This window comes from Trachypithecus francoisi, unplaced genomic scaffold, assembly GCF_009764315.1.
Source record: "Trachypithecus francoisi isolate TF-2019V2 unplaced genomic scaffold, Tfra_2.0 Lachesis_group12, whole genome shotgun sequence".
In the NCBI taxonomy this organism is placed as follows: domain Eukaryota; kingdom Metazoa; phylum Chordata; class Mammalia; order Primates; family Cercopithecidae; genus Trachypithecus; species Trachypithecus francoisi.
Window position 1 is genome coordinate 78,119,942 of NW_022681457.1, and position 22,002 is coordinate 78,141,943.

General features: G+C 47.3%; 1 protein-coding gene across 1 annotated transcript; it reads right to left on the reverse strand.

Annotated features, from left to right (window-relative positions):
• Positions 1 to 1,133: 1,133 nt before the first annotated feature.
• LURAP1 (leucine rich adaptor protein 1) lies at positions 1,134 to 20,401 on the reverse strand. The gene is made up of 2 exons (XM_033226554.1): positions 19,544 to 20,401; positions 1,134 to 2,711 (listed from the first exon to the last, which is right to left on the reverse strand). Exons 1-2 carry the CDS (start codon positions 19,739 to 19,741, stop codon positions 2,190 to 2,192), a joined length of 720 nt encoding a protein of 239 aa, XP_033082445.1. The 5' UTR covers positions 19,742 to 20,401; the 3' UTR covers positions 1,134 to 2,189.
• Positions 20,402 to 22,002: the final 1,601 nt, after the last annotated feature.

Consider the following 22,002-nt stretch of genomic DNA (forward strand, 5'->3'; position numbering starts at 1 on the left):
AGTTACCCAGAGTTTAAAGGGTTAATCTCTAAGAATTCATTCTCTGACACCAGCCACAGCTCTTGTCCCCCTCTCTGGGACCGTCCCCTCTCTGAGCCCCAGGTTGGCAACTTCCCTGAATTTCTTCTATGATGTAATTTGTAATTCGGTAGGGCTCTGGGACCCAGGCTCAGAGACCCACGCTCTGCTCCCTCCTCAGGTTCCAGGAGTCAGGGCTTGCTCTAAGGGAGGAAGTAAACAGGCCTTTCCCTTGCTCCCTCTCCCTTTCCAGGATGGGGCCCAGGAACCAAAGAGCTTCTGTCTTTCCCTGCCACGCCCCCACGCTGTAGCCCAGACAAGGAGATTCCTTGTGTCCCGACCTCAGGCAGGCATCCTTGTGACCAAATGGTGGAAGGCTGGGGACAGGGTGGGGGAAGGGCAGTCACAAAGTCAGAGAGGATGACACCTCCACCATCCAAGATTCTGGTACACCCCCAGAGCTCTGAGACCTTGAGCTTCTCTCTCCCTGGCTCCCATCAACACAGGCAGAGAGGCCAGGACTAATCTGCATATAAAAGGCCTGGAGAAACTGAAAAGGCACGGACACACAGAAGCTGAACCTCCTGGCAGGGAGATACGGAGTCAGAATACAGGAATAGGGCCAGACACAGCAGCTCATGCCTGTAATCTCAGTACTTTAAGAGGCTGAAGTGGAAGGACTGCTTGAGCCCAGGAGTTCAAGTCCACTCTAGGCAACATGGTGAAACCCTGTCTCTGGAAAAAAATACAAAAATTAGCCAGGCATGGTGATGCATGCCTGTAGTCTTAGCTCCTTGGGAGGCTAAGGAAGGAGGATCATTTGAGTCCAGGAGATCAAGCCTGCAGTGAGCACTACTGCACTCCAGCTGGGCAACAGAGGGAGACCTTGTCACCCTGTCTCAAAAAAAGAACAACAAAACAAAACAAAAAAATGGAATACAGGAATGGGGGCAACACAGGGACAGGGTAAGACAGGGGACCGTGGCAGGGTAAGCCAAACAAACTTGAGAGCAATAAATGGAGGCCCCTGAAAGCTTCTTTCCCTAAAAGCAGAGTCAGGAGTGCTGGCCCAGACAGGGATGCAGGGATGGAGCCACAGAGGAAGTGAGATCCCCTAGGATAAAATGAGAACACTCTATTTAAAAAGTAAGAACCTTCTGAAAAGAAGCACAAATATGACAATGAGAAGCTTTCCTGCCAGGAGGGGTGACATGTTCCTGTTCACAAGAAGTAATGGCATGGATGATAAATAATGTGATCTCACTTAGCAGCAGGGGCTCAGATACCCCTATACGACCTACCACCATCCAAGGACCCGTGCAAAGGACTACCCATCCTGGCAGGAAATGACATCACTCAGCAGGTAGGAAGGGGCGGGTCTACCAGCCCAAACGCTTCTGGGAGGGCCAATCCATTGAGGGTTAGTCCTGAAGGTCCATGTCCCTCCTCCATCTTGGCCAAGAGAGGGGCCAAGGCTTCTAGACTTTGGGTGAAGTAATTATATCCCCATCTCTTCATCTGTTAACTCCAGGGAGTCCTAAATTCCTTAAATCCTTACTTAGCTGGGGTGAGCAGTGAGATACTTCACACCAAAAGCCATAGGTCAATCCTTTAGAGTCAATATCTCTGTAGAAATATCTCTAGGGGCTGGGCACAATCCCAGCACTTTGGGAGGCTGAGGCAGGAGGATCCCTTGAGCCCATGAGTTTGAGACCAGCCTGGGCAACACAGGGAAACCCTAACTCTACAAAAAAAATTTTTTTAATTAGCCGGGCATGGTGGTGCATGCCTGTAGTCCTAACTATGGGGGAGGCTGAGATAGGAGGATCGCTTGAGCCCAGGAGGTCAAGGCTGCAGTGAGCTGTGATCATGCCACTGCTTTCCAGCTTGGGTGACAGCATAAGACCCTGTCCCAAAAAAAGAAAAAAAAAAAAAAGAAAGAAGAAAGGAAGAAAGGAAGAAAGAGCAAGCAAGCTAGCTCTAGGGATCCAATAATTGAGGGATAAAGGCAGAGACTCCCTAGAGACCAGAGAAATGATGAGCCAGGTTTCTATGGTAACTGATTTCAGTGCAGCCTCTTCCTAGTCTCAGACTGAGGGAGAATCAATTTTAGGGGAGACCACAGCTAACGGATAAAAGAGCCACAAGATTACAAAAGGGTGGAAAAGTTGTTACAAGAAGGTCACATCATCCTGGCACTGCTCCCAGAACCAGTGGGCCTCAAAGCCCAGCTTGGCACTCTCATCTTCTGGTGGCTCAGGTGGTCCACCTTGAAGCCTCTCCCCTGGGGGCTTCCACACAGCCCTCGAGCTCCCTAGCCTGGTGGCTGTCGCATCCACCTCAGTCCTGGCCCTCTCTCCACCAGCTATAACTTTTGCCCAGTCCATCTCGGAACGTGGAACCCCAGGGGGGCCCTGTTCATCCAGCTCGCTGGGGGCCACTGTGTCCAGGTAGCTGCCAATAGAGACACTGTCCAGCCGGTCGGTGGTGCTGGTGTCTGGCAGGCTGTCCCAGCTGCCTCGCCTTGAGCGGCCTGGGCTCCCGCCTGTCAGGCTATATTGACTGCTGGTGAGGCTGCTGCAATGACTGGTCAACGTGCCCCGCTCCTCTAACAGCCAGCGCACTGCCTCGATGCCCTCATTCAAGGTCACCAGCTGCTGCAGGATCTTCACATCGATGGCTCGCAGGTAAGCCTGGGGGAGTGGGAGAAGGAATTAGTACCAGTTCTGGGGCGTGGGTTTCCCCAGCATTTCTACAGGCCACTACCTTGTGGTTCAACCAACCATGTTTCACTTTAAGACGGATGGAATTACAACGGCTTGCAGTGTGGGCTTCAGAAGCAGACAGACTGCTGCCTAACATTTCAGCTCTACCACTGATTAGCCATATCTTCTTTGAGCCTCAGACTCTTTGCAAAACAGGATTAAATCACTTACCTCACAGGGTAGCTGTGAGGATTCCAAAATGCTGTCTATTAAGTATTCAGCACAGTACCTAGCACAGAGGAAGGTCTCAGTAAATGTTAAGTATTAAAATCCAGTTCTACTAAGCTTTGAACTTCATATTTAGGGTACTTTTTTTTTTTTTTTTTTTTTTGAGATGGAGTTTCGCTCTTGTTGTCCAGGATGGAGTGCAATGGCATGATCTCAACTCACTGCAACCTCTGCCTCCTGGGTTCAAGTGATTCTCCTGCCTCAGCCTCCCAATTAGCTGGGATTATAGGCATGTACCATCATGCCCAGCTAATTTTGTATTTTTAGTAGAGATGGATTTCACCATGTTGGTCAGGCTGGTCTCAAACTCTTGACCTTAGGTGATCTGCCCGCCTCAGCCTCCCAAACTGCTGGGATTATAAGCATAAGCCACCATGCCCAGCCACAGGGTACTGACTATTGAGCCTGCTCAGATTCACCAGAAAGACATAGAAACAAAGAATAGCCAGATAGGGTGTTAATCAGGAAGTAGATTAACAGGAGTAGAGGCAGGAGCTAGGGAATAAAGAAAGGTAACCTGGTTCCCTAGTCTCTTCAGGACATTAGTAGCAGCCGCCGAGAGGGGAAAGGGTTGGCCAGAGCTTAGAATGATCAGAATCCCACTGGCTGGGCATTCAGGCCTTCTCCCCTGTACACACCAGTCTACCTGTCTGTACTGGAAGTAAATTTGACTTACAGCGTAATCTCAAGGGTCCGTTCCAGCTCAGATGCACTGTTACCTTCCCTAAGCACAAGTCTGAACCTGTCTCTCCCTGTTCAACAGCCATTATGGGCACTGCACTGCTCTTAGAGAGTGCCGAATCCTAACATCTACAATAGCAGGGAACTCTGCCCTGCTCTTAGAGAATTAAATCTAAACATTTTAGCAGCTGGCATTCAAAAGCCTGTAACACGTGGCTCTCACCCATCTCTATAGCTTCACCTCTAGCATTCTGCTCTGTGAACCCAAGGTGCTGCCACAAATGACTTTTTAAAACTAGTTTTATTTAGTTTTACTTTTATTATTATTTTTTGAGACAGGGTCTTATTCTGTCACTCAGGCTAGAGTGCAGTGGCACAATCATGGCTCACTACAGCCTCCATCTCCTGGTCTCAAGCGATTCTCCCACCTCACTCTCAAGGAGCTGAGACCACAGGCGTGCACCACACCTGGCTAATTTTACTTTTTGCAGAGACAGGGTCTCACCTTGTTGCCCAGGGTGGTCTCAAACTCCTAGGCTCAAAGCAATTCTTCCACCTCAGTATCCCAAAGTGCTGGGATTATAGGTGTGAGCCACCACACCCAGCCCAGTTTTATTTCTAATCAAAGTAACAGATGCACAGAGATTAAAGAGGCAAACAGCTCCACAAGATTATGAACATGAACAGTTCTCCCATCCTGGTCCTACTTCTCAGAAATAACTATAATTATTTATTTTGCTGTTTATTTTGGTATTTACCTCCTAATCTCCATATAACATGCTTATATTGCTATTTCTTGGTATTTAAATTTTAGGCATTTTCTATTGATTTCCCACACTATGTAAGATTAAGGATTTAACTTTCTTTTTTTTCTTTTTTGAGACAGAGTTTCTCTCTTGTTGCCCAGGCTGGAATGCAGTGGCACGATCTTAGCTCACTGCAACCTCCGCCTCCAGGGTTCAAGTGATTCTCTTGCCTCAGCCTGCTGAGTAGCTGGGATTACAGGCATGAGCTACCACGCCTGGCTAATTTTTGTATTTTTAGTAGAGACAGGGTGTCACCATGTTAGCCAGGCTGGTCTCAAACTCCTGACCTCAAATAATCTGCCTACCATGGTCTCCCAAAGTGCCGGGATTACAAGGTGTGAGCCACCACGCCCAGCCAGGATTTAACTTTCATCCCACTCCCCACTCCCCTGCCATACAGATACCCTTCCCATCTTCCATCCTCCCAATAGGCAATAAAATTACTCCGTGTTTATTAGGATTTGGAAATGCTCTTCACAGCTAAGCCATGTAGTAGCTATAGTTACTGTTTATTTCTTATGATATTTTATCCTTACAATCATTATTATTATATTGCCTAGTTTGCTATGTAGTTATCAGTAAGTCAACCTCAAACACTCCCTCAGTTGTCTGAATTCCCCTCTGCAGGCTTTCAAACGCATCACATGTTCTATCTGTTCTATCTCCTGAGAGGCATCTCTTAAGGAGCCCTCTGCTCTGCTTCTGTCTGTCATTGCTGCACAATTGCCCTCCAGGGATCTCCCTTCATTATCATCTTGGGAATTCCTTTGCCTCTTTCCTTAGCTGGATCCCTTGTTTCTTAGATTCCATAGCTTCTTTTTTCATTTACTCCTTCATTTGGGTGAATGGTTCTCTCCCTCTAGTAGCATCCTGAGAAAGTTGGCATAAGAGGTAAATTTACTGAAGCTGTGCATGTTTTAAAATGTTATTACACATCCATAAAAAATAATGAAATCATGCCCTTTGCAACAACATGTATGCAACTGGAGGCTATAATCATAAGTGAATTAATGCAGGAGCAGAAAATCAAGTACTCCATGTTCTAACTTATAAATGGGAGCTAAACATTGGGTACATGAACATAAATATGGTAACGATAGACACTGAGGACTATTGGAGGAGGGAGAGAGGTGGGGGCAAGGATTGAAAAAGTAATTATTGGGTACTATGCTCACTTCCTGGGTGATGGGTTCAACAGTATCCCAAATTTCAATATCATGTGACGTACCCATGTAACAAACCTGAGCAGGAATCTGCCTCCAAATCTAAAATAAAAGTTGGACTGGGCATGGTGGCTCTTGCCTGTAATTCCAGCATTTGCGGAGGCCAAGACAGGAGGATCACTTGAGTCTAGGAGTTTGAGACCAGCTTAGGTAACAGAGTGAGACACTCTCTACAAAAAATTTAAAAATCAGTCAGGTATGGTGGTACATGCCTGTAGACTCAGCTACTTGGGAGGCTGAGGTGAGAGGATTGCTTGAGCCTGGGGGGTCAAGGCTGCAGTGATCCATGATGGTGCCACTGCACCCAGCCTGGGTGACAGAATAAGATTTCTCTCAAATAAAATAAAAGTTGAAATTATTTTTAAAGAGTTATTAATCTTCCCTCACACTGTTTATAGCTTGGCTGGATATAGAATTCCAGGTTGAAAATAATTCTTCCTCAGGCGTTAAGGCATTGCTCCATTGTCTTATTTTATTTTTGAGATGGGGTCTTACTCTGTAGCCCAGGCTGGAGTGCAGTGGCACAATCATGGCTCACTATAGCCTTGATCCCCTGGGCTCAAGCAACCCTCCTGCCTCAGCCTCCTGAGTAGCTGGACTACAGGCATGTACCTATACCTGGCTAATTTTTAAATTTTTTTTTTTTTGTAGATGGGGTCTCACTGTATTGCCCAGGCTGGTCTCAAACTCCTGAGCTCAAGGGATCTGCCCACCTCAGCCTCTCAGAGTGTTGGGATTATAGGCATGTGCCATGGCACCCAGCCTCCATGTCTTTCACTTTTCAGTGTTAGCCTTTAAAAATCTAATGCCATTCCAGTCCCTGATTATTTGTATGTGATCCTTTTCCCATTCTTGCTGGAAGCTTTTAGGATCTTCTCTTTGTTCCCAGTGTTCTGTTTTTACAGCAATTTGCCATGGTGTGTGGGTTATTTTCATCTATTGAGTTAGCCACTTGATGGGCCTTTTCAATCTGGAAACTGACATCCTTCAGTTCCGGGAGATTTTTAAAAATTATTTCTTTGATGATTATCCTCCAGTATTTTTCTGTTCTTTCTGGGAATCCTATTACTTGGATAGAGGGTGTCCTGAACTGATCCTCTATTTTTTTTTTTTTTTTTTTTGAGACAGAGTTTCACTCTGTTGCCCAGGCTAGAGTGCAGTGGTGCTATCTTGGCTCACTGCAAGCTCTGCCTCCCAGGTTTCACGCCATTCTCCTGCCTCAGCCTCCCAAGTAGCTGGGACTACAGGCACCGGCCATCACGCCCATCTAATTTTTTGTATTTTTAGTAGAGATGGGGTTTCACCATGTTAGCCAGGATGATCTCAATCTCCTGACCTCGTGATCCACCCGCCTCAGCCTCCCAAAGTGCTGGGATTACAGGCATGAGCCACCGCGCCCGGCCACATCTCTTTCTGTATTTGCTCTAGTTTCTGAAATATTTCAACTTTATCAACTCCTTTTTTTTTTTTTTTTGAGACAGAGTCTCACTCTTGTCGCCCAGACTGGAGTGCAATGGTGCATATCTTGGCTCACTGCAGCCTCTGCCTCCCAGGTTCAAGCTATTCTCATGACTCAAGCTCCCAAGTAACTGGAATTACAGGTGTCCGCCACCACATCTGGCTGATTTTTGTATTTTTAGTAGAGATGGGGTTTCACCATGTTGGTCAGGCTGCTATCGAACTCCTGACCTCGTGATCCGCCACCTCGGCCTCCCAAGTGCTGGGATTACAGGAATGAGCCTCCATACCCGGCCTATTATCAACTCTTCAATTTTTCTTTCTTCTTTTCCCCACCATGATGTGTTTATTTCGAAGTGTTGTTTCTACTTATCTGAATGTTTTCCTTTTTTACAGCTTCTTGTTTTTGTTCATGGCTACAATATGATCTTTTATCTCTTTAAGGATATGCTTAATGATTTTTACAAGTTCATATCTCTCTGTATTATCTCCATTTCATTCAAGTTGCTTTTTCTTTTCCTTTTTTTTTTTTCTTTTTTAGACAGAGTCTCATTCTGTCACCCAGGCTGGAGTGCAGTGGCAGGATCTCGGCTCACTGCAACCTCTACCTCCCGGGTTCAAGCAATTCTCGTGCCTCAACCTCCCGAATAGCTGGGATTACAGGTGCTCACTGCCACGACCAGCTAATTTTTGTATTTTCAGTAGAGATGGGGTTTCACCATGTTGGTCAGGCTGGTCTCAAACTCCTGACCTCAAGTGATCAGCCCGCCTCGGCCTTCCAAAGTATTGGGATTATAGGCCTGAGCCACCATGCCTGGCCTCAAGTTGCTTTTTCCTATTTATTTAGGTCTATATAGAGAGTCAGATGTCTATGATCTTTTTTTTTTTTTTTTTTTTTGAGATGGAGTCTCGCTCTGTCGCCCAGGCTGGAGAGTGCAGTGGCCAGATCTCAGCTCACTGCAAGCTCCGCCTCCTGGGTTTACGCCATTCTCCTGCCTCAGCCTCCCGAGTAGCTAGGACTACAGGCGCCCGCCACCTCGCCCGGCTAGTTTTTTGTATTTTTTAGTAGAGACGGGGTTTCACCGTATTAGCCAGGATGGTCTCGATCTCCTGACCTCTTGATCCGCCCGTCTCGGCCTCCCAAAGTGCTGGGATTACAGGCTTGAGCCACCGCGCTCGGCCAGATGTCTATGATCTTTAACTGCTGCTCACACTTCAGAGTGGATCTCTGCAATGACTAGAAACCGTGTATGTATGAAGCTTGCCAAATCTGAGCCTCACTACAGGATGATCTGATTGGGCTGTTTAATTGTAGGTCTAAAATCTGTATCTTTTTTTATTTTCTCTTGAGTTAATCATATTCCCCATATTATACCACTCTATAGAGTATAATGTAAGCAAGGCTGCCAGTATCTTAGGAGCCAAGTAGGGGTAAAGGCTTGGAGAGGTATTTCATGATATTTAGTACTTTTAAAAGTTTTTGTAGAGACAAAGTCTCTCTATGTTGTCCAGGCTGGAGTGCAGTGGCGTTATCATAGCTCAGTGTAGCCTCAAACTCCTGGGCTCAAACTCCTCACCTCAGCCTCCCAAAGTGCTGTGATTACAGGCGTAAGCCATTGTGCCTGGCCGTATTTAGTATATTTTTATTTAGTCCCTCTTGTCTTCAACTATGCTGAGTGTCTTTTATTCTACAGACCTTCTGTTCTATTCTATATATATATAAAGTTATTCATCACTTAACAACGGGGATATGCTTAGAGAAATGCACCATTAGGAGGTTTTACTGCTGTGCAAACATAAGAGTGTAAATGCACAAACTAGATATTTTTAAAAATTTATATACTTCTTAAAATCTGGGCCGGGCGCGGTGGCTCAAGCCTGTAATCCCAGCACTTTGGGAGGCCGAGACGGGCGGATCACGAGGTCAGGAGATCGAGACCATCCTGGCTAACACGGTGAAACCCCGTCTCTATTAAAAATACAAAAAACTAGCCGGGCGAGGTGGCGGGCGCCTGTAGTCCCAGCTACTCCGGAGGCTGAGGCAGGAGAATGGCGTAAAACCCGGGAGGCGGAGCTTGCAGTGAGCTGAGATCCGGCCACTGCACTCCAGCCCGGGCGAAAGAGCAGGACTCTGTCTCAAAAAAAAAAAAAAAAAAAATCTGGAAAACAAAATGTCCCAGCACAATTACTGAGTATCAATCCCTACTTGATATGCTGTGCCAATATCAAGTGCCATATATCATATTTGTGTATATGCTGCATTATAATCTTATGAAATCACTATGGTATATGCTGTTCATCATTGACCGAAACATCATATAAATATGTGTATATATATGTGTACACACTTATATACATACACAATGTTTTATACATATATGTGCATATATACACACACATGATAATGTTTATTTGACATATGTAGTCTATCATTGATCAAAATGTTTATATGGTAATCCCAGCACTTTGGGAAGCAGAGGAGGACAGATCACTAGAGGTCAGGAGATTGAGACCATCCTGGCTAACACGGTGATAGCCCGTCTCTACTAAAAATTACAAAAAAAAATTTAGCCGGGCGTGGTGGCTCTTGCCTGTAATCCCAGCTACTTGGGAGGCTGAGGCAGGAGAATCACTTGAACCCGGGAGGCAGAGGTTACAGTGAGCTGAGATGGCGCCATTGTACTCCAGCTTGGGTGACAGAGCGAGACTCTGACTCAAAAAAAAAAAAAAAATTTACATGGATGTTTATATGTTATATGTAGTCTGACATTGACCAAAACGTCATTATGTGTGTATGTGTATTTACATATACAGGTCAGATCCCACAGGTCACACACACAATAAATGTTTTTTGTATTTGAAAAATGTTTTTTGAATTATTCAGGAAATAACTGCTTTATTCACATCTATGATAAATCAGAGTAAAACCAAGTATTAATATTTGTACATTGAGGCCCGGCGTGGTAGCTCACTCCTGTAATCCCAACACTTTGGGAGGTCGAGGCGGGTGTATCACCTGAGGTCAGGAATTTGAGACCAGCCTGGCCAACACAGTAAAATGCTGTCTCTGATAAAAATACAAAAATTGGCAGGGTATTGTGGTGCAAGCCTGAAATCACAGCTACTCAGGAGGCTGAGGCAGGAGAATTGCTTGAACCCAGGAGACAGAGGTTGTGGTGAGCCAAGGTCACGCCACTGCACTCCAGCATAGGCAACAGAACAAGACTCCGTCTCAAAAGATATATACATATATATTCGTACATTGAGAAAATTAGGCACTGGAATTAAATGGACCTAGATTTGAGTTCCAGTTTTGCCATTAATGAGCCATATGAAATAAAAATTTATTTATTCATTTATTTATTTTATTTATTTATTTTTTGAGACGGAGTCTTGCTCTGTTGCCCAGGCTGGAGTACAGTGGCATGATCTTGGCTCAGTGCAAGCTCCGCCTCCCAGGTTCACGCCATTCTCCTGCCTCAGCCTCCCGAGTAGCTGGGACTACAGGAGCCCACCGCCACGCCCGGCTAATTTTTTGTATTTTTCGTAGAGACAGGGTTTCACCGTGTTAGCCAGGACAGTCTCGATCTCCTGACCTCGTGATCTGCCTGCCTCGGCCTCCCAAAGTGCTGGGATTACAGGTGTGAGCCACCGCGCCTGGCCTAAAATTTATTTCTTTAAACCTTTATTTCTTTATTATAATATGAGGTACTCTCTAAAGGTACGTCATGAGACATCAAAGGAACATATTAACATGAATGGCATACCATCTGACAAGTATAATACTATAAATCAATAAATGGTAGGCTATTTGGCTCTATGTATTACTATGGTCGACTTATTTACTATATGTGATGTGTGTGTGTGTGTGTGTGTGTGTGTGTGTGTGTGTGTATGTTCAGGTTTTCATTCAGTTTCTGGCTCATGAGGCCCATAGCCATTGTTACAGTTTTTGTTATAATGCTGGGGCACTCAGAAGTAGGCTTCAGGAAACAGAGTCTCTTTCTGACTTTCTCCTGCTCTCCTCTCACCTTCTCAGAGTAGAACTCCAATCTGATTGTGGGTCATAAGACCCCCATTCCAGAGAGGGTCCTGACTCACACCCTGGAGGAAGGAATGCCACAGAGAGAGGCCAATAAGAATCTAAACAGACAGGCTTTGCTGGATTTAGATCAGACTCTTTTTGTCCAATTACATTTTGATATGGTTGTCCATGTTTCAATCGTGGACAACCAATAAAGTCTCTTTAAAAGGCCCAAAGGACCAGGCACAGTGGCTTAAGCCTATAATCCCAACACTCTAGGGGACTGAGGTGGGAGGATCGCTTGATCCCAGGAGTTCGAGACCAGCCTGGGCAACATAGGGAAACACTGTCTCTCAAAAAACAAACAAACAAAAAAAATTAGCTGAGTGTGGTATTGCACACCTGTAGTCCTAGCTACTTAGGAGGCTGAAGTGGGAGGATTGATTGAGCCAGAGAAGTATAGGCTGTAGTGAGCCGTGATTGTGCCATTGTACTCCAGCTTGGGCAACAGAACCAGACCTTGTCTCAAAAAATAAAAAAAAAAGGTCCCCAAGGACAGGATTCAGGGAGCTTCCAAGTAGCTGAACAGATGGAGGTTTCTGGAGGGTGGTGCACCCAGGGAGAGCACAGAAGTTCCGCACCGCTTCCCATATGCCTTGCCCCATGCATCTCTTCATCTATATCCTTTGTAATATCCTTATAATAAACCAGTAAATGTGTTTCCTTGAGTTCTGTGAACCACTCCAGCAAATCAATCAAACCCAAGGAGGGAGTCATAGGAACCCCAGGTTGAAGCTGGTTGGTCAGAAGGTCAGGAGGCCTAGACTTAACAACTAGTGTCTGAAGAGGGGGACAGTCTTGGGGACTGAGTCCTCAACCTGTGCGATGTGACACTGTCTCCAGGTAGACAGAGTTGAAATTAAATGAGTAGACACCCAGCTGGTATCTGCTGCAGACCTGATTGCTTGCGTGCTGGTGGGAAGAAATCCTCACATAATTTGGGGTCTTCTGTATTAATGATTATTGTTGTGTCATATTAAGTGAAAAAAACCACACAGTTTAGGGTTTTCTAAACACTATGGCAAAAGCATACAACAAAATTTTATACCTGAAATTGTGTTTTTTGTAAGAATATCACAACTCTAATTCAATTAAACAAATGACTATTTGGTACATGGATTTGCTAATAATTACAAGATAATGGAGAAATTGTCCCTGCTTAATAGAAGCTTGCAGTCTCAATAAGGGGAGATGAACATAAATAACTGAGATATCACAGACTATACAGACTATTAATAACCTGATAAAGGAGATTATCTTCAATTATTTCATCCTGGAGACAAATATATGAACAGTGAAAACAACTGTCCTAGTCCATGACCAAACTAAATACATTAAACAAAGCTCCTCATTTTGTCCTGCTGTTTTCCTCTCCCTCCTTTCCTTCCTTTCTGCCTTCCTCCATCCCTCCCTTCCTTCTTCTTTCCAAAATTTACATCTACAGCTGGGTGCGGTGGCTCATGCCTGTAATCCCAGCACTTTGGGAGGCTGAGGCAGGTGGATTACCTGAAGTCAGGAGTTCAAGACCAGTCTGGCCAACATGGCAAAACCCCATCTCTACTAAAAATACAAAAATTAGCTGTGTGGTGGAGGGTGCATGTAATCCCAGCTACTCAGGAGGCTGAGGCTGCAGTGAGCTGAGATTGCGCCACTGCACTCTAGCCTGGGCAGCAGAGCGAGACTCCATCTCAAAAAAAAAAAAAAAGAAAGAAAGAAAAAGAAAAAAAGAAAAGAAAACAACAATAACAAAACTTACATCTCCAGTCTTCTGCTAGACAAAGAAGTAGCTGGCACCTGGTTGCACAGTTAGGGAGGGGATCTTAGAATATGACTTTTAAACATTCAACAAGCCCTTTTGTTTTCAGCCCCAGTTGTGCCCCCAGTTCCAGAAATACCTAGTGCTTCCAACCCCTAAGACCTTTAAGGGTTTTTCAGTATCAAATGTGTTGCTTTGGCAGGGTGCAGTGGCTCACGTCTGTAATCCCAGCACTTTGGGAGGCTGAGGCAGATGGATCACCTGAGGTCGGGAGTTCAAGACCAGCCTGACCAACATGGAGAAACCCCATCTCTACGAAAAATACAAAATTAGCTGGGCATGGTGTCACATACCTGTAATTCCAGCTACTCGGGAGGCCAAGGCAGGAGAATTGCTTGAACCTAGGAGGTGGAGGTTGCAGTGAGCCAAGATCGTGCCATTGCACTCCAGCCTGGGCAACAAGAGCAAAACTCTATCCCCTCCCCCCACAAAAAAGAAAAAAAGGGTTGCTTTTCAGTTTTCTCCACTGCTGGCTTGGGACTGAGCATTTTTTAGGTCTGAGTTAGTTACCACTCTTCCTTCTGCATTTCAGCTTCCAAAATTTTGTTCCTATTACTTTGTCTCTTATTCTCATTGTCATAAGGGCTTCGTGCCTTTTATTTAATTTATTTATTTATTTCTTTTCAAGATAGAATTTTGCACAGTTGTCCAGGCTGGAGTGCAGTGGCGCAATCTTGGCTCACTTCAACCTCTGCCTCCAGGGTTCAAGCGATTTTCCTGCCTCAGCTTCCCAAGTAGCTAGGATTACAGGCGTGCCACCACACCCAGCTAATTTTTGTTTTTTTTTTTTTTTTTTTTTTTTTTTTTTTTTGAGACGGAGTCTCGCTCTGTCACCCAGGCTGGAGTGCTGTGGCCGGATCTCAGCTCACTGCAAGCTCCGCCTCCCGGGTTCACGCCATTCTCCTGCCTCAGCCTCCCGAGTAGCTGGGACTACAGGCGCCGCCACGTCGCCCGGCTAGTTTTTTGTAGTTGTTAGTAGAGACGGGGTTTCACCATGTTAGCCAGGATGGTCTCAATCTCCTGACCTAGTGATCCGCCCGTCTCGGCCTCCCAAAGTGCTGGGATTACAGGCTTGAGCCACCGCGCCCGGCCTAATTTTTGTATTTTTAGTATGAAGTTTTAATATGGGGTTTCACTATGTTGGTCAGGCTGGTCTCAAACTCCTGACCTCAGGTGATCTGCCTGCCTCAGCCTCCCAAAGTGCTGGGATTACAGGCATAAGCCACTGTGCCCGGCCCTCAATCTGGTATCTTGAACTAGAATTCCCACCGATTTTATTCATTCTTCAAGCCCCAGCTCAAATGCCACCTCCTAGAGGAAGTCTTCCTTGCCCTTCCTCGAGATGGAATCCATTCTGTTATGGAACCAATATTTATTGTTTTTTATAGGTGTGGCACTATGTTCGATGAAGAAAGAAAAGGCATCATTTCTTACCTTCAGAGGGTTCATAATCTAGAGGGTAAGATAAGACAATGAAGCAAGCACTTAAAATTCAGTGTGGTTGGTTGGGCATTGTGGCTCAGCCTGCAATCCCAGTACTTTGGGAGGCTGACACAAACGGACTGCTTGAGGTCAGGAGTTTGAGACTGGCCTGGGCAACATAGGAAGATCCTGTCTCTATTAAAAAAATAAATAAGGGCCGGGCGCGGTGGCTCACACCTGTAATTCCAGCACTTTGGGAGGCTGAGGTGGGTGGATCACGAGGTCAGGAGATCGAGATCATCCTGGCTAACACGGTGAAACCCTATCTCTACTAAAAACACAAAAAATTAGCCAGGTGTGGTGGCGGGCGCCTGTAGTCCCAGCTACTCGGGAGGCTGAGGCAGGAGAATGGCATGAACCTAGGAGGTGGAGCTTGCAGTGAGCCGAGATCATGCCACTGCACTCCAGCCTGGGCGACAGAGCAAGACTCCGTCTCAAAAAAATAATAATAATAAACATAAAAATAAATAAGGCTGGCAGGGTGGCTCACACCTGTAATCCCAGCACTTTGGGAGGCCGAGGCAGGCGGATCACTTGAGGTCAGGAATTCAAGACCAGCCTGGCCAACATGGTGAAACCCCATCTCTACTAAAAATACAAAAATTAGCTAGGCAGGTGCCTGTTATCCCAGCTACTTGGGAGGCTGAGGCAGGAGACTCACTTGAACCCAGGAGGTGGAGGTTGCAGTGAGCCGAGATCACGCCATTGCACTCCAGCCTGGGCGCCAAGAATGAAACTCCATGTCAAACAAACAAATAAATAAATAATTTTAAAATGAAAAGTTCAGTGTGGCAAATGCTAGGGGAAACAACTGCTACACATAGGACTGTAGACACCTAGAGGGCCATAACCTAACCAGGTCAGGAAATGCTTCCTAGGATAAGAGACATGAGCCGAAAATTGAAGGTTAAGAAGGACTCAGCTAGGATGGGCGCAGTGGCTCACACCTGTAATCCCAGCACTTTGGGAGGCTGAGGCAGAAATCACTTGAGGTGAGGGCTTCGAAAGTAGCCTGGCCAACATGGCAAAATCCCGTCTCTACTAAAAATACAAAAGTTAGCTGGGTGTGGTGGCACATGCCCATAGTCCCAGCTATTCAGGAGGTTGAGGCAGGAGAATTGCTTGAGCTTGGAAGGCAGAGGTTGCAGTGAACCGACATTGTGTCACTGCATTCCAGCCTGGAAGATGGGAGTGAAACCCTGTGTCAAAAAAAAAAAAAGGACTCAGCCAGACAAAGAGGTGGAGAGAAGCATGTCAAGCAGAGGAAACAGCCTGTGCCTCCTTCCTTTTTTTTTTTTTTTTTTTGAGGCGGAGTCTTGCTCTGTCGCCCAGGCTGGAGTGCAGTGGCCGGATCTCAGCTCACTGCAAGCTCCGCCTCCCGGTTCCCGCCATTCTCCTGCCTCAGCCTCCAGAGTAGCTGGGACTACAGGCGCCCGCCACCTCGCCCGGCTAGTTTTTTGTATTTTTAGTAGAGACGGGGTTTCACTGTGTTCGCCAGGATGGTCTCGATCTCCTGACCTTGTGATCCGCCCGTCTCGGCCTCCCAAAGTGCTGGGATTACAGGCTTGAGCCACCGCGCCCGGCCAGCCTCCTTCCAATTTGAAGTTGCCTTTCCAGAGCACAAACCCAACCACATCACTCTACCGTCAAGACTCTTCCAGTAGGCCCTTCCTGGGTTCTACCATCTCTTATCATCCTGCACTAGAAATGTTCTTCTGTCTCCCTCCTTCCCTAACCAGACTGTGAGCTCCCTGAGAGCAGATCCTGCTCAATCCATTTCTGGTGCTCGGCCTAGGGCTAAGGAGGTCCCATTCAGTTCTGTGATTCTCTTGCCTTTACTATCCTTGACCCCTTTGATGGTTCCCAGGATTCAGGGGTCTGGGTGTACTGTATTGCTGGGAAATGAATCTGAGAGCAGATTCTATAATCCTGTGACAGTGGGATTCCCTGACTGTGACAGCATCACTCCCAGAATAGAAGCAAGCAAGGCTTTCTTGCCAGAAAAAGAAACAGTTTTCACACCGTCTCTTGAAGAAAATAGAGTACCGGATAAACAGCTCAGGAGAGAGGCAGCCTCAGCGGCAACTCCAAACCCAATGCTCCTTCCAAGGAGATTCAGGCTCCCTACTCCTCTCCTTAACATCTACATATCAGACTCTCTGCCCAGCACTGGGGTTCTGTATGGTTTCCTCATTGCTCAGTCCAAATCAGGCCCTGGGGTAAAAGCCTGGAAATCCTAGTCGGAGATCCTAGAGCAGGGACTATCAGAATATTGTTACCACAGAGGTTCTGACGATCATCTGGTTCCACAGTCCCCATCTCCCTCTACTCCCTCCACCAAGAGGAGGAAAAACTGAGGCCAGGAGAGAGATAGAGTGCTGCTCAAGACCACAAAATGTTTCAGAAGCAGAGCCAAGACTTGAACCCGTACCTTCTTCCTCGCCTAAAGCTTTTTCTCAAACTGCCTCTATGGAGGTGGGTTGTCATAGCAACAGTTCTTTGGGTGGGAGAACTAAGAAGAGGTTGCCACTGTTTCCCATTCCCACATATCCCAGTCTGGCTTGTTCACTCACCTTTGAATGGTGGGTAGAGGAAGAAAGCAGGAGGGATGAGGCCTAGAGGCAGGACCGACCTTGGCCTCAAGGGTAGGCCTCCCTGCTTTGTGCAAGGAAAGCTGGGAGAGGAACAATTGAAGGACAGTCCTTAGAGAGCTTGAACCAGTCCTGCCTTCATCAGCCCCAAGGGAAACCCCTTGCCCCACTGCTTGTCCTTCCTGGGTGCAACCCAGTAGGCAGGACAGAGCACAGGAAGAGATTAATATTAATAACATCCTGGCCTGAGGAGGGAGAGAAATAGGATGGGGATCTCTCCTCGTTCTGGCCCCAGAAGGCTCCCTCCCTTGCGCCCTTTCTCAGGCAGCCTCAGGCCCCAGGCAAGCTGGGTCAAGAATACAGAGAGACAAAATCAAAAGTTAAATGCAGCCCCTTAAAGTTTACAGATCGTTTCCACCAAGGCAGAAAAGTGAGCCAGAGAGACTAGGCGTGGCTCTTCCACTGACTCCCTATGTGAGTTCAGAATCTGCAAGCACGTTTTATCTGTAAGATGGGAGAAATGATAACCAGTTTTCTCATTTCAATGACATAAAATGTGTTTAGACTATCTGGCACAAAGCAGGTCTCAAAGGTAAAGATGCAAAGTACAGTCAGATGATCTGTGTTCAAATTATGGCCGTGCTTTTTGTGTGATCTTGGGCAGTTATTAAACTCCCTGTGCCTCTGTTTTCTTTTCTCTTTTCTTTTATTCTCCATCCCTCCCTTCCTCCCTTCCTCCCTTCCTTCCCTCCTTCCCTCTCTTTTTTGAGACAGGGTCTAGCTCTGAGCTCTGTCACCCAGGCTGGAGTGCAGTGGTGCGATTTCAGCTCACTGCAGCCTCCTCTTCCTGGGCTCAAGTGATCCTCCTGCGTCTGCCTCCAGAGGAGCTGGGACTACAGGCATGCACTACAACACCCATCTAATTTTTGCAGAGACAGAGTCTTGCTTTGTTGCCCAAGCTGGTCTCAAACTCCTGGGCTCAAGCGATCTGCCTGCCTCAGCCTCCCAAAGTGCTGGGATTACAGGCGTGAGCCACCATGCCCACCATGTGCCTCAGTTTCTTCATCTATAAAATATCACTTACTTAACAGGGTTACTGTGGAGATGAAGAGAGTATCAAGTAAAGTGCTCAGCAAGCTGCCTGGCACATGTGCTGGGTGAAAGTTTTCAAACCAACTAGACAGTCTAGGTAGGCTCTTACTAGGCCTTGAGCTCAAGTTTGTACAGCCAGACAAAGGCAAACCCCTGCTTAGGTGGGGACAGTCACAGCCTTGCTCTGGAGAATTTGGCACTCACCTCCAACCTTCAAGGCCAAGTGCACACTTGGCATTCAAGTCCTTCTCCCAGAGGGCCTTTCCTGGCTGCTCCACCCACCAGACTCTCTTCCCAGCCTCTCAGCTCAGGCATTAGAGCCCTGGCTGGTCTAAGAGCCCCCATGATTTCCTTCCCCTGCTCCTTCACAGACCAGCTTGGCACAGGCTGGGCACACAGTGGGGGTCCAGAAAGACTTATTAGCTGACATATTCACTGTGGGCTCCTGGTTGTAAGCCAGGAAGCTGATAGCAATTCCTCAGTTCCCCAGAACTGGCTGCAAAGTAGCGGCAGGTGTAAATCACCCACTTCACCGGAATCAGGGCCCTGAGGAACCTGCCAGGGCCTTGGCTGCCCTTTTGGCTCTGAATCTAGACCAGCAGCAACAGAGAAAGGGGAAGGTTGCTGTTTCCTCTTCTCCCCAAGAATGTACAGATGAGATCCAAATATCCAGTTTACCTGGGAGATTGGGTGGGAGGAGACTGAGTCTGAGGTGAGGGAATCAGCACCAATGGTGCTATTACTCTCTGTTCCTGCTATGGGTCTAGGAACTTTCCATTACTTTAAGTAGGGCTGGGGGATGTAGAGGAAACGGAGAAGGTTTTCAGTGCCCCTGGTCCAGGTAGTTTTCAGCAGATAGGCCCCTTTACCCACATCTTTTCTGTGCTGAACACTGCGGGCCTCACAGGAACTAAACCCTTTCCCGGTTAGCAGAAGGAGAAAAAACCGGTTGCCTTACAACGGGGACTGGGGAGGAATAGGTGCTGCGTTGGGTTCTCAGTACTTACCAGTCCGCATCTCTCTCCTCCCAATTATTTGGCAGGAATAACTTCCAAAACCCACTGCTCCCACCCCAAGTCCTCAGGACCCATCAACACCCCCACTCACTCTTGGGGGACAATTAATGGATGTCACTCCATCTCCACCCCAGCGTTTACGGATTGATCTGGGAGGGATTCTGAGCAGTTAGGTGGAGAGTTTTAACTACCTCCTCTCCAGCTTAACTCTGGGAGCATGAGTTCGTCCCTCCCGGCCCTAAACTGGGGACTCGTCCCCTTGGCCCATGGAGTCTGCACTCACCAGCTCCATCTTCAGCGCCATGATCTTGTCCCCCAAGTCGTGGCCGGTGCTAGGCGTCCCTGGGAGCAGCAGGGCGCCAGAGGTTCCCAGCTCACACTCGCCTCGCAGCCCACGGAGCAGCCCTTCAGGGGTCTTCCTGCCCACCTTACCCTCCACATCCCGCAGGTCAGGCGTCTGGGACTCCACAGTTCCCTCCATGCGGGCCCAAGCCTGAAAAGGGCTGGGCGACCGGACGCCGGGAACCGGCTCGCGGGGGTCCTCCCTTCGCCGCTGCTAAAGCGGAGCAAAACCGGTGGGTCCCCGCCCGCGCGGGGCGCGGGCGGGAGGAGGGTGCCGTAACACTCAGAAAAGCCGCGCAGCACCGTCTGTGGATATATTCGAGTGCTGCGCACATAACCTCTGGCACCGGATTGCGTGGGGCTGGGCAGTTCTGGAGTTGGACCTGAGAGAGCACTCGGAGACCTCAACGCCTTTGCCCCACCCTGGCACTGAATCCAGCCAGGCACACAGTAGTCGCCCAATACATGTTTGCAGAATGAAGTCTAAGCAGCTTCAGTCAGAGATGTGGGAGTTTAAGGAACAGTGGTAACAGAGAGCTGCAGAAGGCTTGGAAGTCTTCCTGGAGCAGAGAACTGGGTCTAAAACGATGGCTGGATTTTAGTTAGACACACACACAACACCCCAGGGGCTAGAATTCAGACTAACGGAGTAGAAAGGGGCAAGCAGTATTGAAGCTGAAGAGGTCCACATTGGGCTTACAAGCAAGATCCTCCTTAAGCTTGACTGTGCATATGAATTATCTGCGGATCGTGTTAAAATGCAGGTTCTGATTTTGTAAATCGGGGTGGGGCCTGAGATCCTGCCTTTTTTTTTTTTTTTTTTTTTGAGACAGAGTCTCGCTCTGTTGCCCAGGATGGAGTGCAGTGGCACGATCTCGGCTCACTGCAAACCACTGCCTCCCCCGGTTCCAGCGATTCTCCTGCCTCTGCCTCCCGAGTAGCTGGGATTACAGGTATGCACCGCCACGCCTAGCTAATATTTTTGTATTTTTAATAGAGACGGGGTTTCACCATGTTGGCCAGGCTGGTCTTGAACTCCAGACCTCAAGTGATCTGCCTGTCTCAGCTTCCCAAAATACTGGGATTACAGGTGTGAGCCACTGGGCCCCGCCAAGATCCTGCATTTCTAATAAGCTCCCAGGTGAAGGCCATGCTGCTGGTCCATGCTTCAAGTAATAAGGGACCACACTTTGATAACAAGGTTACAGAAGATAGTTCTGAGATGTTTGGGTTTATTTAACAGGTAATGAACAGTCATGAAAACTTTGGTTTGTTTAGGCTTTTAATTCAAGTAATTCCAGCCCATGGTTGCAGAAGGATTTACAATGAGAAGATAGTTATCCCTGCCCTACCCTTTCACACCTCTAGGCCCACTCCCAATTGGCAAAAAGTAACTTTTAGCTTTTTTGGGTTTTTTTTTTTTTTGGTGTTCATACCCGTAACGTTATTGTTTAGAGTTAACTAAAAGTGGTTGCCAACTGGGAGTGGGCCTAGAGGTGTGAAAGGGTAGGGTAGGAATAAATATTTTCTTTTTTTTTTGAGACGGAGTTTCGCTCTGTCGCCCAGGCTGGAGTGCAGTGGCCAGATCTCAGCTCACTGCAAGCTCCGCCTCCCGGGTTTACACCATTCTCCTGCCTCAGCCTCCCGAGTAGCTGGGACCAAAGGCGCCCACCACCTCACCTGGCTAGTTTTTGTATTTTTAGTAGAGACGGGGTTTCACCGTGTTAGCCAGGATGGTCTCGATCTCCTGACCTCGTGATCCGCCCGTCTCAGCCTCCCAAAGTGCTGGGATTACAGGCTTGAGCCACCGCGCCCGGCCAATATTTTCTTATTGTAAATCCTATCACTACTTTTTTTTTCTTTTTTACAGACAGAGTCTTCCTATGTTGCCCAGGCTGGACTCAAACTCCTGGGCTCAAGCAGTCCTCCTGCCTGCCAAGCAACTGTGACTACAGGAGTATGCCACCATGCCCAGCCACACTGCTTCTCAATTTTAAACATTTGACTGCTGTTTATTATTGTATTCAGATAAATATGGATATATGGGTTTAACTCACACTCTGTAGTTCATTTCCCCCACTGGCACTATTTATTTCTCTCTTTTTTTTTTTTTTTGCCCAGGCTAGAGTGCAGTGGCACAATCTTGACTCACTGCAACCTCCCCTCCCAGGTTCAAGCGATTCTCCTGCTTCAGCCTCCTGAGTGACTGGGATTATAGGCACGTGCCACCATGCCCGACTAATTTTTGTATTTTTAGCAGAGATGGGGGGGGGTTCACCATGTTGGTCAGGCTGGTCTTGAACTCTTGACCTCGTGATCTGCCTGCCTCGGCTTCCCAAAGTGCTGGGATTACAGGCGTGAGCCACTGCGCCCGGCCTGGCACTATATATTTCTATCACT

Excerpts from the sequence above, each read along its gene's own strand:
- LURAP1 (XM_033226554.1), bottom strand. The coding sequence starts at position 19,741 with ATGGAGGGAACTGTGGAGTCCCAGACGCCTGACCTGCGGGATGTGGAG. Across the intron at positions 2,712-19,543 it reads TGGCGCTGAAGATGGAGCTG|GCTTACCTGCGAGCCATCGA; the intron begins GTGAGTGCAGAC and ends CCACTCCCCCAG.